The sequence below is a fragment of the Macaca thibetana genome, chromosome 2 (genome assembly GCF_024542745.1).
Source record: "Macaca thibetana thibetana isolate TM-01 chromosome 2, ASM2454274v1, whole genome shotgun sequence".
Taxonomy (NCBI): Eukaryota; Metazoa; Chordata; class Mammalia; order Primates; family Cercopithecidae; genus Macaca; species Macaca thibetana.
In genome coordinates, this window is record NC_065579.1 from 57,808,199 (window position 1) to 57,822,347 (window position 14,149).

General features: G+C 36.3%; 2 protein-coding genes across 8 annotated transcripts in view; both read left to right on the forward strand.

The window, feature by feature from the left end:
* MME (membrane metalloendopeptidase) overlaps positions 1–13,223 on the forward strand; it is a 105,660-nt gene extending 92,437 nt beyond the window's left edge. For all 7 annotated transcript variants that reach the window (XM_050778238.1, XM_050778235.1, XM_050778236.1 and 4 more), the window contains 3 exons: positions 1,461–1,556; positions 1,891–1,967; positions 9,884–13,223. In XM_050778238.1, coding sequence (XP_050634195.1) covers positions 1,461–1,556; positions 1,891–1,967; positions 9,884–9,983 — 273 coding nt within the window. In that variant the 3' untranslated portion in view covers positions 9,984–13,223. The remainder of the gene's footprint in view (positions 1–1,460; positions 1,557–1,890; positions 1,968–9,883) is intronic.
* Positions 1–14,149, forward strand: part of GMPS (guanine monophosphate synthase) — a 792,617-nt gene that overhangs the window by 966 nt on the left and 777,502 nt on the right. The window lies entirely within an intron of this gene.

Here is a 14,149-nt window from a genome sequence, read left to right on the forward strand (position 1 = left end):
GAAGCTGAATGCTTGAGGAAAGCCATCTGTAATCTCTGAGGTTCTCTTTTTGTGTTGCTTTCTCCTCTTTAGTAACCTGTTCTTGGTGTCCCTGAACTCTCAGCTCCTTCTCCTCAATTCAAGGAGTCTCCCCAGCTCTGACTGGTTTTCTCCTACGACGTGGCCTGAAAACTCTCAGGACAATAAGCTCAGCAGCAATAGGACTCACTGAGAGTAATGTTTAACATCTCTCAGGGGTCATTCTCCTTTTGCCTGATGTTCAGTGTTACGCAAACCATTATTTTAAATATTTTGTTCGTCATTTAGTTGTTTCAGCAAGAAGTTAAATCCAGTCCCTATCACTCCATCTTGACTGGAAGTGGAAGGCATTGGCACTCAATATTCCCATGGTGATTCTAATACACAGCCAGATTGAGAATCACTGCTATAAAATCCAGCCAAAGTTGGGATTGATAGTACTTCCATGGAGATCCTTACCTAGAGCAAGTACAGAATTGTAACGATGATGCAAATGACAATTGTGCAAATATTTTATTACATTGAAAATATGTAAATTCTTAACATGTAATACCTTGCCCCCTGCTAGATTGCAAGCTCCCTAAGAGCGAGCAGGTGCAAGCCTTTCCCATATCCCCAGCATTGTTAGTTACACAGTAGAGGTTCAGTAAGTCTATGTTGATGGTAAGTGGCAGAAATGAAATATATCTTCTGCTCATCTAGTTGGTCACCTTCCTTTGTATTAAATTGGAAATGACACATCTCAGAACGATTATTATGAATTCCTTTTAAAAGTTTATTTAGTAGAGGAAAACTCATTTTTTTCAGTAGTGCGCATAAATCTTTAAGAATTAAGAGCACTTTTTGATATTCAAATTACCTAAATATTTTCCTTGAAATGTACCTGAGGCTTTGTCCATTTTGTCCTGTCTTCAAAAGATGAGAATAGTTGCATTTTATTGTCCTCAGACTCATAGGAGACTAGGCCTCTAAGGGATCTCAAGAGAACCCTTTGACTTGGCAAGAGTCACTCGAACTTAGTCTGGTGAGTCTATTTTGCTAAGAGAGTGGTAACTAAGTTAAATGTAGCAATTGTAGACCTCCTTGGCAATTCATTTGTCCTGGCTGGTCTTATTCATCAATTTATAAAACAACATTTAGATAAGTTTTTCATCACTTATGTTGGTCATCCATCCATTCAATTGGCATTTATTGATCACCTAACATGTACCAGGCTCTTGTCCTCTACTAATCAGTATCTTGTTCTTTTCAGAGCATTTGTAAATAAATTTGATTTGCCTTTCTAATCCATAAAATAGCTGTAGGTTACCATAACTAAATGTATTATTAGGGTGATTTTAATATAAAATATTAATTACTTGGTGATAAGATCTTTTACATGGGTTTATATATATAACCTTAGGAATTATAATTATTGTTTTTCTATTTTATCAACTGCCTAGGCCTATCAGAATTATGTTAAAAAGAATGGTGAAGAAAAATTACTTCCTGGACTTGACCTAAATCACAAACAACTATTCTTCTTGAACTTTGCACAGGTATTGTGTCTTTCTTGATTGATAGATATGAAAACCATTCTGAGTTGTAATTTCACAGTAAGTTAGATGTCACATGCTGAATTCTCTTGTTTTAATCAATTGTGGCAGAGCATTTGACTTGATTCACTTTCATTGTTTATAATAGACTGTTGGATCATATTAATGATAAATAACTATGTTCCTGGTTGCCTTTCATTGAACATTATTTGAAGAGAGAATGGTTGAGGAATGCAGAATTCCAATTTAATTTTTCTCCCTCCCCTCAACTTGCTCAAACAAATAATCCTTGATTGAACCTGAGTACATGCTTTGCTTTCCCTATTCCTATCTCTAGGTCTGGTGTGGAACCTATAGGCCAGAGTATGCAGTCAACTCCATTAAAACAGATGTGCACAGTCCAGGCAATTTCAGGTGCGTGGGTATGAACAGCAATCAAGGTGCTCTTATATTGGGTCCATTGCTTCCACATTTGGAATTTAGACTTTTCTAACTCTGATTCTTTTACACTGGGAAATTCAGTGCTTTTTGTTTGTTTGTTTGTTTGTTTGTCTGAGAGTCACAGATAGGATCGAGAGAACACATTAGAGCATTCTACATAAGCATCGCCTTGGCTGCTCTCTTTCTTCGAATCTACGATAATTATAATTCCTTAGAATGTATGAGGCCCAGGGCTTGATCTATTCCAACAAAGATGTCGTCTCAGAACAATGGCTCAATTTAAAGCTAGCACAAAGACATTTCTAAGAGGCTGTGAATGGTTTAGGCCCAGGCCAAATGAGCTCCAAATTGTGAAGAAAAATTTCAACATAAAGGAAAAGTTCCTACTAATTAATTAGAGGTTTTTCAATATGGAATAACATTATTCCCAAAGCTTCAGGAGAGAGTACATTGAAGCAGAGGTCAGAACAGCCCATCAAGGATGTGAGAGAAAAATGCTCTACAGGGTAGAAAATTGTTTGTATATTTAAGTTTTTATTGTTGTTCTGGTTCCAAAGATCCCTCATCGACTATTTTTCATTCGTAACAACAGAAGTGTGTGTGTGTATGTGTGTGTGTGTTTTAAGGGTAAATGGAATGCCAACATTTTGTCAAGGAAATTATTATTTTCTCCGGAGGTAAGGAGATTTTCTTGGCAAGATCTAGAAGAAGTTAAAGTTCTTCCCAAATTAGAAAATCTAAGAGAACAATGATTGAAGAGAGTCCTTCTAACCAACATTTGAATGTTAAATCGCAGATCCTATGTATTTGTTTAAGAACTGAATTCCTAACGCTACCCCTTTCCCATGTGCTAGAACACTTAGTCACTCATTTGCTGATCAACAACGCCTCTCAGGCAAGAAAGTTTAAAAAAAAAAAAAACCTAAAAAATTTGTAGGGTAGTTGGAAAATGGAATTTGAGAACAAAAGAGAACTAATGGGCTAAATTTCAAAAGCTCTACATAAAATGAATGTAAGCATACTGCCCAGATCATTTACTCTTGGGAAAAAAACACATTCAATTATGGAGAAAAACATATTCAGTTATGAAACAATAAAGTAGCTCATTTAAAAATTAAAGAATTTACTCAGCTTGTTAGTATCATCATTGTCATCATCAACATTATCATCATCATCTAGTATTTGCCTTAACATTTCTTTCAATATTCATTCACTCAATAATTGCTTATGGTATGCCTATTATCTCTGTAATCCAGACTAACTTTAGTTCTGCTAAGATATTCAAATTAACTGCTTTATAGGTAATGAGCAACAAAAGTGACTGGATTAATTCCCACTGTGGTTTATTCAAGAAACTTTTAATTTTTTTAAAGTTGTCTTTTTCTTTACTAAAGTGAACTTAAGCTTTGAAGTAAGAAACACTTGAGTTCTCACCATGGCTTCACTATTTACTAGCGTTAATGTAACCTCTGTGCCTCAGTTTCTTGATATGTAAAATGAGGATTAAATTATCATGAGAGTTGCTAGAGGATTAACGTTAATATAAATGAAGAGCCTATGTTGTGTGTGTGTGTTTGAAAGTTTATACTAGGATTATTTGTAGACAAGAGTTATGAACAGAATAAGAATTCTTATGTATTTTGCAATAGTTCCCTATCAGTCAAGGCCGTTTTGGTGCTCATTTCTTATGTTCTGCACATTTCAGAATGTTAGTAACTGATCAGTGGTTAAGTAAAACATAGATAAGTATATAATTGTTTTCTAGCTCCAATTTTAAACTGAAAACAATATTTTGCTATAAATAAGTTAAATTATGTGTATATTTAAGTTTTTATTGTTGTTCTGGTTCCAAAGATCCCTCATCGACTATTTTTCATTCATAACAATTGTGTGTGTGTGTGTGTGTGTGTGTGTGTGTGTGTGTGTGTGTGTTTTAAGGGTAAATGGAATGCCAACCTTTTGTCAAGGAAATTATTATTTTCTCTGGAGGTAAGGAGATTTTCTTGGCAAAAGATTGAGCTTACATTTAGTTTTGGAAACAGACCATTTCCTGGCTGTACAAAGTAAAATATATTTTTTAAAGAACTTTAAAAACTAATAGATACCGAGTTGCTATTTAAGAATTGTGCTTGGTGGTTATATAGAAATATTTCTGAATTAGATATTTGTAACCTTATATTTAAACAGCCATAGTATTAAAACAAAAAGCAAAATACGCTTGATACAAAGCTGTGTCTATAAAGCCGTATTTGCTATGTCTAACCTATCGTTGTTGTAGTCTTCCTGACTAAAGCTTTATTTATGTTCTTTAAAATAAACTTTAGAAGTTAAGGTATAAGAATCTAATTCTAAGGATAGCAGCTAGCATTTATAAGCTCATACAAACCACCATACAACCTAATTTGTCAAGGGTTTGCCCTGCATATCTCCATAAACTAAAACAGATGTCCATAAAAATCTAGGTGAATTTCAGTAATATTATTGTAATACCTGGTATATCTACCATCCTCAGATAATGAGAGGTTGCAAATTAAGTTTTGATAGGTAAAATTTGTCTCTTTTAAGTATTAACATTTTTATCTTAACAACTGGATTAAAATTTCTTTATTAAAAATATATTTCTGCCTTCCTACCTTAAAACAATATCCTGAAAAAAAAACCTAACCTTTTAAAAAATTTTGATGGTACAGACTACTTTATGATTATTAGTTATGCTTTTACTGTTTATTAATTTATTCTGTGGAGCTATTTATTCTTATATCAATTGTGATGCTTTTTTATTTATTTTGGCTTTTTATTAAGGTTTTTCTGTGCGTTTGTTTCTTTCCTAGTTTTCTTTCCTATTATTGTATTGCCTGCCTTTAGTTCCCTAATTCCTCCATTTTGATTAGCTCAGAAAACATGTGGTTAAAATTAAATGGTATGTAAGCCAAAAACATTTTTCTTTTAGTAGTCTAGAAATTGAATCTGTAATTTAAATATTGACTTCATTTTGGAAATGCAGTTTATGGTTAGCCATCTATCGTCATTTCAGGGAATGGTTATTATAATATTTATATGTAATCTATAAATATGTTTCTAAAATTATTTAGATGTAATTTTCTATGCGATATGTAAGGGTCTGATAATTTTGTAAAGCAAGTCCAAATAGACAAACTGATTTAAGTGCTTAGATTGCTCAACCTTATCTTCCAGTCAGGAAGAAAGGGCACTTTTTAGAACTGACACCACTAGCAAAGTAAGAAATGTTTTTCAAAGCTTAATTTTTAATATTTTTGAAGGAATATTTTGTCTAGTGTTTTATATAGACATGTTCAACTAATAAGGCTATTTTGTTCCTTCATAACTCTGTAATTAAGCAGGCTAATAAGCCCTCTTTGAAATTCTTCTGTTTCTTCAATTTCCCTTCAATATTAGCATTGGTTCCTGATATTTTATAGATATCAGTATAGATTTTAGTGAGTTTTGTAGAATTTATATTAGCCCCTCCAATCTTTAGCTGATAACTAGAAATCTATTCCAGCATTAATTTCTTTATGAATGTATAGCAGAACATACACTCATCAATATGACTTTGCTTTGAAAGAACCATAAAAATTAGTTAATGATGAAGATTAGATAGCTTATTCCTGAATGAAACCAGTTAACTTTGTAGCTAAGTCATTCATTTACAAGAATTAACAAAAAGTTGTCCGAGGACCCATTAATTGCACACAGTAATTCAGAAGTCCAGTTGTAGTACACAAGAATAGTCAGATAGTATATAAAGTCCATTCTTGGTCACAATGCCAAATCTCTTAGATGTTTTTAATACAAGTAACTGTTTGCCAAGGGAGAAAACATCAGCAGTACAATAAGTTATTTTATATAATAAAGTAAAAATTTCAAGTAAATCACCTTAAGAAATCATCAATAAAAGCTTTATTATCTTCTGTTAGTAGAAACACAAGTACACAGTTTTATACAGCATGAAATTCATGTACATATCTTCTAATAACAGAAGATAATTCATGTAATACGATCTCACTCTTAGAAAAAAGATGTATTTTATTAATAATGTATTCACTTTTCAAAATAGATTATCTAGGCCTGGTACAGTCGCTCATGCCTGTTAATTCCAGCACTTTGGGAGGTTAATGAGGGAGGATCACTTGAGCTCAGGAGTTCAAGACCAACCTGGGTGACATAGTGGGACCTCATCTCTATTAAAAACAAAAAAATTGCCCAGGCCTGGTGGTACATGCCTGTAGTCCCAGCTACTTGGGAGGCTGAGGCAGGAGGATCACTGGAACTCAGGAGGTCAAGGCTGCAGTGAGTCATGATCGCACCACTGCAGCACGCCAGCCTGAGTGACAGAGGGAGACCCTATCTCAGAAAAAAATAGATGATCTATTCAAAGATTTGATGTCATCAACACCAAACATTAAGAAAGTAAGTGAAGCCCTCGTGTGTTGTTGACCTATTCAGGATCAAATTAAGTAGAGTCTTTGGATGGAGAGAGGATGGGCAGAGCGGGCGTGGAGAGCTGAGTGCACAGCAGGATGAGTGTTTCTGCAGTGCCCACTCTCCGCAGTGTTATCTGAAGACTTTTCTTTGAGGTGTTTTTTTGTTTGTTGTTTTAACTTAATTTTGAGATTTATAAATATAAATCCTAAAAATACTTTTTAAGAAAAATATAAAATTAAGTAGTGGGTTTGGACATTTTTACTGAAGTACTTGTTCCCATATGATTAAATCTAAGACAGAATCCTTTGGAAAAAAATTAATTAAAAAAAAACAAAAACTTGCAGCTCTTCCAGTCAATGACTCGTGGCTTACCTGGTCAACCAGGGAGCTTGCTCCCCAGTGTGAGGAATGCCCAGGATGTCAGGATGACTGTCTTTAGCCAGTATCTAGGCATCCTGAATTGGGAAGAAGGTTGCATGAATAAATCAAAGCTCCTCTCTAACATAAAGGATCATTGAGTCCCACAACCTGAAAGACTAAAGACCAACGCAAATTCCTAATTTCTAAGCTCTTTTGATTCCTACACAGTCACTTTTGACTACATTATAGAAGTGAATTTTTTTTTGGCTTATGAACAATGGAAATTTATTTCTCACGGTTCTGGAGACTGGAAGTCTAAGATCAGGGTGCCAGCATGATCGGGTTCTGGTGAGGGCCATCTTCTGGTTTGCAAACTGCAGACTTCTCCTTGTACTCTCACATGGTCCAAAGAGTGAATGTGTTTTTCAATATTTCAGATGTAAGAAATGGACATTTTTTTTTAAATCAAGTTAAGCCAAACTCTGAGCTCTTAGACCAAGCTAGGAGATGAGCCATTTACTTTCAGTGACTTTTCAACGTGCTCTTTCAGGGTTATTCTGGAATCTGAAATCATCACACAGACATAGAAATTAGAGAATAGCTTCCATCTTCAGTCCACCATGGTCACTGCTGATATCCATGCAGTCCAAATCCTCCCAGTCAGTGTTTCCATTTCCTTCCAATGCTCATGAGCTCCAGAGCCTTCACTCTTCAGGTCCAGGTTCTCCAACAACCATGCGCCATGCTATCAGAGGGACTCTCAGAGCCATGCTCAGAGCGGGAAGCATCTCCTTGTCATTCACACAACCTGCCTTTACTGGAACTCACCCCATTCTAGGGAAGGCCAATCATCTCCCTGTCAAATGGACTAACATATAAATTCCCCAGCTCCTGGCTCCACTTCACAACCCCAGGAGATTATTTTCATTTTTAAGACTCCTCTAGGGGTCCTAAAAAACAAACAACTAAAAAAGGTTACATCCTCCATGAAAGATAGGGGAGTTGTGGTGGAGAGGAATAGAGAAGTTAGTTGATGCATTGATGCGTGACATATTAGAAAGTCAGACTTACAAAAAATCCACATGGATCTCTATTTTCTGGAATGAGGAAACAGAAAGAAAATGCTTTCTTTCTCTTCCTGTTGGTCCATAATATCAAACAAACGACAGAAACACTAAGTAGTGTTTTTCTTCCTGATGCCCTATTGCTTCTCTACAGGTAATCACTGTGACAAACCAGGTCAAGGTTCATTCATTCAATATGTACTGAGTCCTGTGCTGGACTTTGGGGGCACAGCAGGGAGCAAGACGTACACAGTACAGCATCTTCCCTCAGTATCTGTGGGGGATTGGTTCCCCTCCCTGCAGATACCAAAATTTGTGGATGCTCAACTTCTTGATATAAATGGTGTAGTATTTATATATAACTTATACACCTTCTCCCTCCTGTACTTTGTCACCTCTAGATTACTTATAATACCTAATACAATGTAAATGCTGTGTAAATATTTGTTATACTGTGTTCTTTAGGGATTAATGATAAGGAAAATAAGTCCATATGTGTTCAGTACAGACACAATATTTCCCCCACATATGTTCAGCCACATTTGGTTGAATCCACAGATGTGGAACTCAAGGATACAAAGGCTGTATTTTGCCCTCATAGAAATTAGTCTAGTGGGTGTGTCAGGAAGTAAAAAAGGAGAACAAATCATTGTAAATGTGGTAAGTGCTTTGATAGGGATAGTCCCTGCAAGAGGAGTTAGTTTAGATGGCATTCAAAGAAGGGGTCCAAGGAGGGTATATTTAAGCAAAGGCATGAAGGCTGAGGAGTTAGCCAGGTACTGACTGCTGAGCAACTTTCCAGGGAGTGGGACCTGCAGGTAGCAGTAGGCCCTGAAGAAGGACAGGGTTTGGCTGGTCTGAGGAATTGAAGGTAGGTCAGCATAGTTTGAGCCTAAGGAGGAACAGGAAGAGAAATGTACCACGAGGAGGCTAGAGAGGAGACTGGAGCCATCAGGAGGACATTGGAGGCCATGAACAGGAGTGTAAATTTCCTTCAAGTCCATAAAAGGCTTTAAGTAAGAGATTATGGAATCTGATTTAAATTTTAAAGATCATTCTGACTGTGGTGTGGAGAATGGTTGGAGGAGAGAGAAGTGCTAAGATGTACACACGGTAGTACACCTGCCACATAGGGAGAGCTCCGTAAATCACAATGGACTCATCTGTCACTTGTGCCTAGTCCTTGCACCACTCCAGTCCACTTGTCTCTGGGCACCTCCTCCCAACCAAAGCAAGCATGGTGGGCTGGCCTCAGCAGGAAGAGAAGGGAAGGAGGTGGTTCAGGGTTCAGGGTGGGTGTGAAAACATCACCTCTGCATCAACGTACTGACCCATCTCTCCCCTCAAATGCTGCTAGGTGCAGATAGTGAACTGGACTGTGCTGTTTTTGCCCACTGGGGTCAGAGATAAGAGGAAAGTGGCATTTTGCCAGCCCTTTCCAGTTATTCAGGCTGAATCCAGTTTCTGATATTTAAGGAGCCCTTTTGGAAAAAGGAAAATAATCCTCTATCAAATCAACAAAAAATATCTATTTAAAGTCTATTATGCTTAAGTCATTATGTGAGCCCTTTCAAGACATTTACCGTGAGAGGTCATGATTATATTCTTTGACCAAACTCTTATTATAATACAACTCCAAATAACTGCATTTTCAAATGTGAATTATTCATTTGTTTTACAAACACACATAATGCTTATAAATTACTAACTCTCCATGACAACCTTAAGATGCATGTTCTATTCTGCAGACACCAAGGCACAAAGAAGCTTCATAAGCAGGATTCAAGCCATGTAGTCTGTCTCCCAAATCTGTGCTTTTAACTCCTGTACTTTGTTACCTCTCCATTTAAAAATTCTGTTAATGAGAAGGCACTGACTCGTTGTACCAGGTTATTTTAAGTTTAACTTCAAACTCCAAATTCATTCACTTGACCTGCAGAGGGAAATGCTGCAGGGCTCCAGTGTGGTTTGGACATGAGTATCAAATGCTGATGGTGACTTTTTTTGTTTGTTTCAAAGGATTATTGGGACTTTGCAGAACTCTGCAGAGTTTTCAGAAGCCTTTCACTGCCGCAAGAATTCCTACATGAATCCAGAAAAGAAATGCCGGGTTTGGTGATCTTCAAAAGAAGCAGTGCAGCCCTCGGCTAGACTTGCCAACACCACAGAAATGGGGAACTCTCTAACTGAGAGAAAATGGGCCCTAGGGGTCACTGTACTGACTCGGGGGTGATTAACAGAGAGGGGAGCATCACAATACAAATAACATTAGGTTGTTCTAGAAAGGGTGTGGAGGGAGGAAGAGGGTCTGAGGTCTGTCAAGTCAATCACTTCTCACTGTGTAAATAATGCTTAATTTCTAAAGATAATATTACTGTTTATTTCTGTTTCTCATATGGTCTACCAATTTGCTGATGTCCCTAGAAAACAATGCAGAACCTTTGAGGTAGACCAGGATTTCGAATCCAAAGGGAAAAGAAGATGTGGAAGAATACAGTTAGGCACCAGAAGAACAGTAGGTGACACTATAGTTTCAAGCACATTGCCTAACTACTAGTTTTTACTTTTATTTGCAACATTTACAGTCCTTCAAAACCCTTCCAAAGAATTCTTATACACATTGGGGCCTTGGAACTTATACAGTTTTAAACTCATTTTTGCCATATGTCAGTTATTCATTCTGTGATCGTTTATTTGAAGCACTCTTAGAGCAAAAAATGAATGTCTAAAATTGTTTTTTGTTGTACCTGCTTTGACTGATACTGAGATTCTTAAGGCTTCCTGCAATTTTCTAAGCAATTTCTTGCTCTCTCTATCTCTCAAAACTTGGTATTTTTAAGAGATTTATATAAATGTAAAAATAATAATTTTTATATTTAATTATTAACTACATTTATGAGTAACTATTATTACAGGTAATCAATGAATATTGAAGTTTCAGCTTAAAATAAATAGTTGTGAACCAGGATCTGTAAAGTGATATGCAGATGAAAATTTGAGACTATTTAAACTTATAAATCATATTGATGAAAGCTTGAAGCACAAACTTTAGGGTAAAAATTGCCATTGGACAGTTGTCTAGAGATATATATACTTGTGGTTTTCAAATTGGACTTTCAAAACTAAATCTGTCCCTTAGAGTATGTCTGATAAAAGGGCAAATCTGCATCTATGTAGCTCTGCGTCTCCTGTCTTTTCAGGTTTGTCATCAGATGGAAATATTTTGATAATAAATTGAAATTGTGAACTCATTACTCCCTAAGACTTTGTGACAGCTGTCTAACTTTAGAAGTGCATTTCTGAATAGAAATGGACCTTCTAGAATTCTAAGTCACAAAGAGTTCTGGAAAAGAACTGTTTAGTGTTTGATAGGAATTCATCTTTTCAGGCTTCTATTCCTCTCTTTTGCTGTTCTATTGACTATTTTAGTTTATTACCAGATTAAGATTTTACAAAAGAGGTGCACTTCCAAAATTCTTACTTTTCCTAACAAAAGACGAAAGCAGGGCTTTTCTATCTAAATAATGAGTATTAGTTCCCTGCCTCTTGAAAAATGCCCATTTGCCTTTAAAAAAAAGTTACAGAAATACTATAACATAGGTATGTAAATTGCATAAAGCATAAGTATACAGTTCAATAAACTTAACTGTAACTGAACAATGACCCTGTAGCCAGCACCTGTAAGAAACAGAGCAGTACTGGCACTCTAGAAGCACCTCCTTGTCACTTTATTTCTCCCAGAATGATAACTATCCTGACTTCTAATATTCACTAGCTTTGCCTGGTTTTGTCTTTTATACAGATAGAATCAATCAGTACGTATTCTTTTGTGCCTGGCTTCTTTCTCTCAGCCTTAACATTTGTGAGATTCCCCTGTATTGTTGTGCTGATTGTGGATCTCATTCTCATTGCAGAATAATGTTCTATTGTGAGACTTATTACAATTTGTTCGTCCTATTGTTGATGGGCACTTCAGAACTTTCCAGTTTGGCGCTATTACAAATAGTGCAACTATGAATGTACTGCTTGTTACCATCTTACTTGAGCCTTCAATGGACTTATTTCTTCAAGTCCTTCCAAATAGTATTATAAGCATTGAAATTATAGTTTCAGGCCAACTGTGGATACCCTTACCCTTTCCTCCTTTATCACAACCACCATTATAATGGGTAATTTCAAGTATACTTATATCTATATTTCCTTAAAGTAAATTTAAAACTTACCTAAGTGATATTTGTAGTTGAAGTAATAGGAGCTTCCAGCTCTAATAAAACAGCTATCTCTTAACTTATTTTATTTCCATCATGTCAGAGCAGGTGAAGAGCCAGAAGTGAAGAGTGACTAGTACAAATCATAAAAAGCCACTAGACTCTTCACTGTTAGCTTTTTAAAACATCAGGCTCGCATCCCTATGGAGGAACAACTCTCCGGTGCCTGGATCTCCTCTGTCTATAAATATAAGATTTTCTGGGCCTAAAGGATAGATCAAACTGAAAATAGCAATACCTCCCTATCCCTAACACATCCAGACATCGTGAATTTTACATGGTACTCTTGTTGAATTCTATAGGGCCTTCTGATGTCTCTAAAACACTACCTATTCTTTAGAGTTGTCACATCAGATGAGACATATCTCTAATCCCATCCATAAATCCAGTTCTACTGTGGCTGAGTTCTGGTCAAAGAAAGAAGGTTTAGAAGTTGAGACACAAAGGATTGGGAGCTGATGAAACTCACAAATGACAGTAGGAAGAAGCTCTCGACAATACCTGTTGGGAAGGAGTCTGCCTCCATGCCAGTGTTCGAGTGGGTTGTAGGTGCAAAGTGGAAAGGATGCTGTCCAAAGAAAAGAGTCCTTGTTCCAGCCCTATTCTGCCACTCCTGACAGGGTGACCTTGGGTATTTGCTGTATTCTTTTGGGCCTCTGCTTCTCTCACCTAAAAAACAAGAGAATTAGATTATATCAGTGGTTCTCAGCAAGAGAAGGAGTATGTGTCCAATGCTGCTTTCCCATGAATCTGTCTCCCAGTTATGAATCAGTGGGCAGGATAATCTGAAAACTCCCATTTAAGTGTCTGAGTCGAGTTAGACAAAATTTTAGTCCAAATAACAAGTACCAAAGTTTTATCAAGTTTGGGTCTGTGCTGCTGTTACTATTAACCATTTAAGTGGGACAAAACCTTGCTAATTTTCTCAAAAGCATTTATCATTCCTGTTGCCACAGATGGAGTACTCAAACTAAAAGATATTTGTTACTTTGGAAAGAAGAAAGACTCTATTCTCAAAGTTTGCTAATCAGAAATTTTTATCAGTTTCCAGTCTCAAAAATACAAAATAAAAACAAACATTTTTAATACTATTGCTTTTATGCCTAGTCAACTCTGTTCCAAACTGCCAACTCCTGTGTAAATCTCTACCCCATTTATGTCTTGAAAAAATATTAAGATTAAATGGAGCTTTTATCTCTGTAATCTTGTACTTCCCGCTAGCTTCAAATTGAATTTTTAGAAAATGAATGATACAAACTTTGTATCCAATATGTCCTTGTTTTCCCCACCCTTTTTCAGAGATCACCATGATTTTCTGATTGGATTTTTTTTCAAAAGTTAAGTGAAATGGCCATCAAATGTTATAGGGAGTCACTAGCATAATCAGATGACTTAGGCAAAAGCCAAAAGTAAGTGTCTTTGTCCACAGTCTCTAGGCTGAAGAAGTTGACCATTTGGTTGGTCAGGTGGAGAGAGGAGTCACATCTGACTGGTGTCAAAGTGGCACATGTTTATCTCATTCTAATCTTTTATCTAACAATGTTTTCTTAACTTCTGCTTCTTTGTATTTTGCATTTCCTCTAAAACAGTGAGAAACACTACTTTCATTTTCAACCTCACAGACAAAATGTTGTGTTTCTGCTTTGCTTGACAAAACAGATCTTCTCAGTTGTACAAAGGAAGTCTGGCAGGAAAATAATCATTGGCTCTTGCCAGAAATAATGATGAGTTTCCAACTTGGGAAGTATAGAAAGACTGGAAAGCCTAATGTTTATGAAAAATTTTTATACTCTAGATTTTCCTTCTACTCAGAAACTAACAATTTTGCAGGTATTAGGCATACTAGCATCCCATTTCACTCTTATAAATACACTTGATAGAATCTGCAACCTGACATTTATGCTATATCCAGGAAGACAAATGGAGTCAAGTATCTATATTATCGTTTTACCTTGGTGTAAATCCTTCTTACGTGCTATGAATGCTCTATGTCCTCTGACATACTGCATCAGAGATG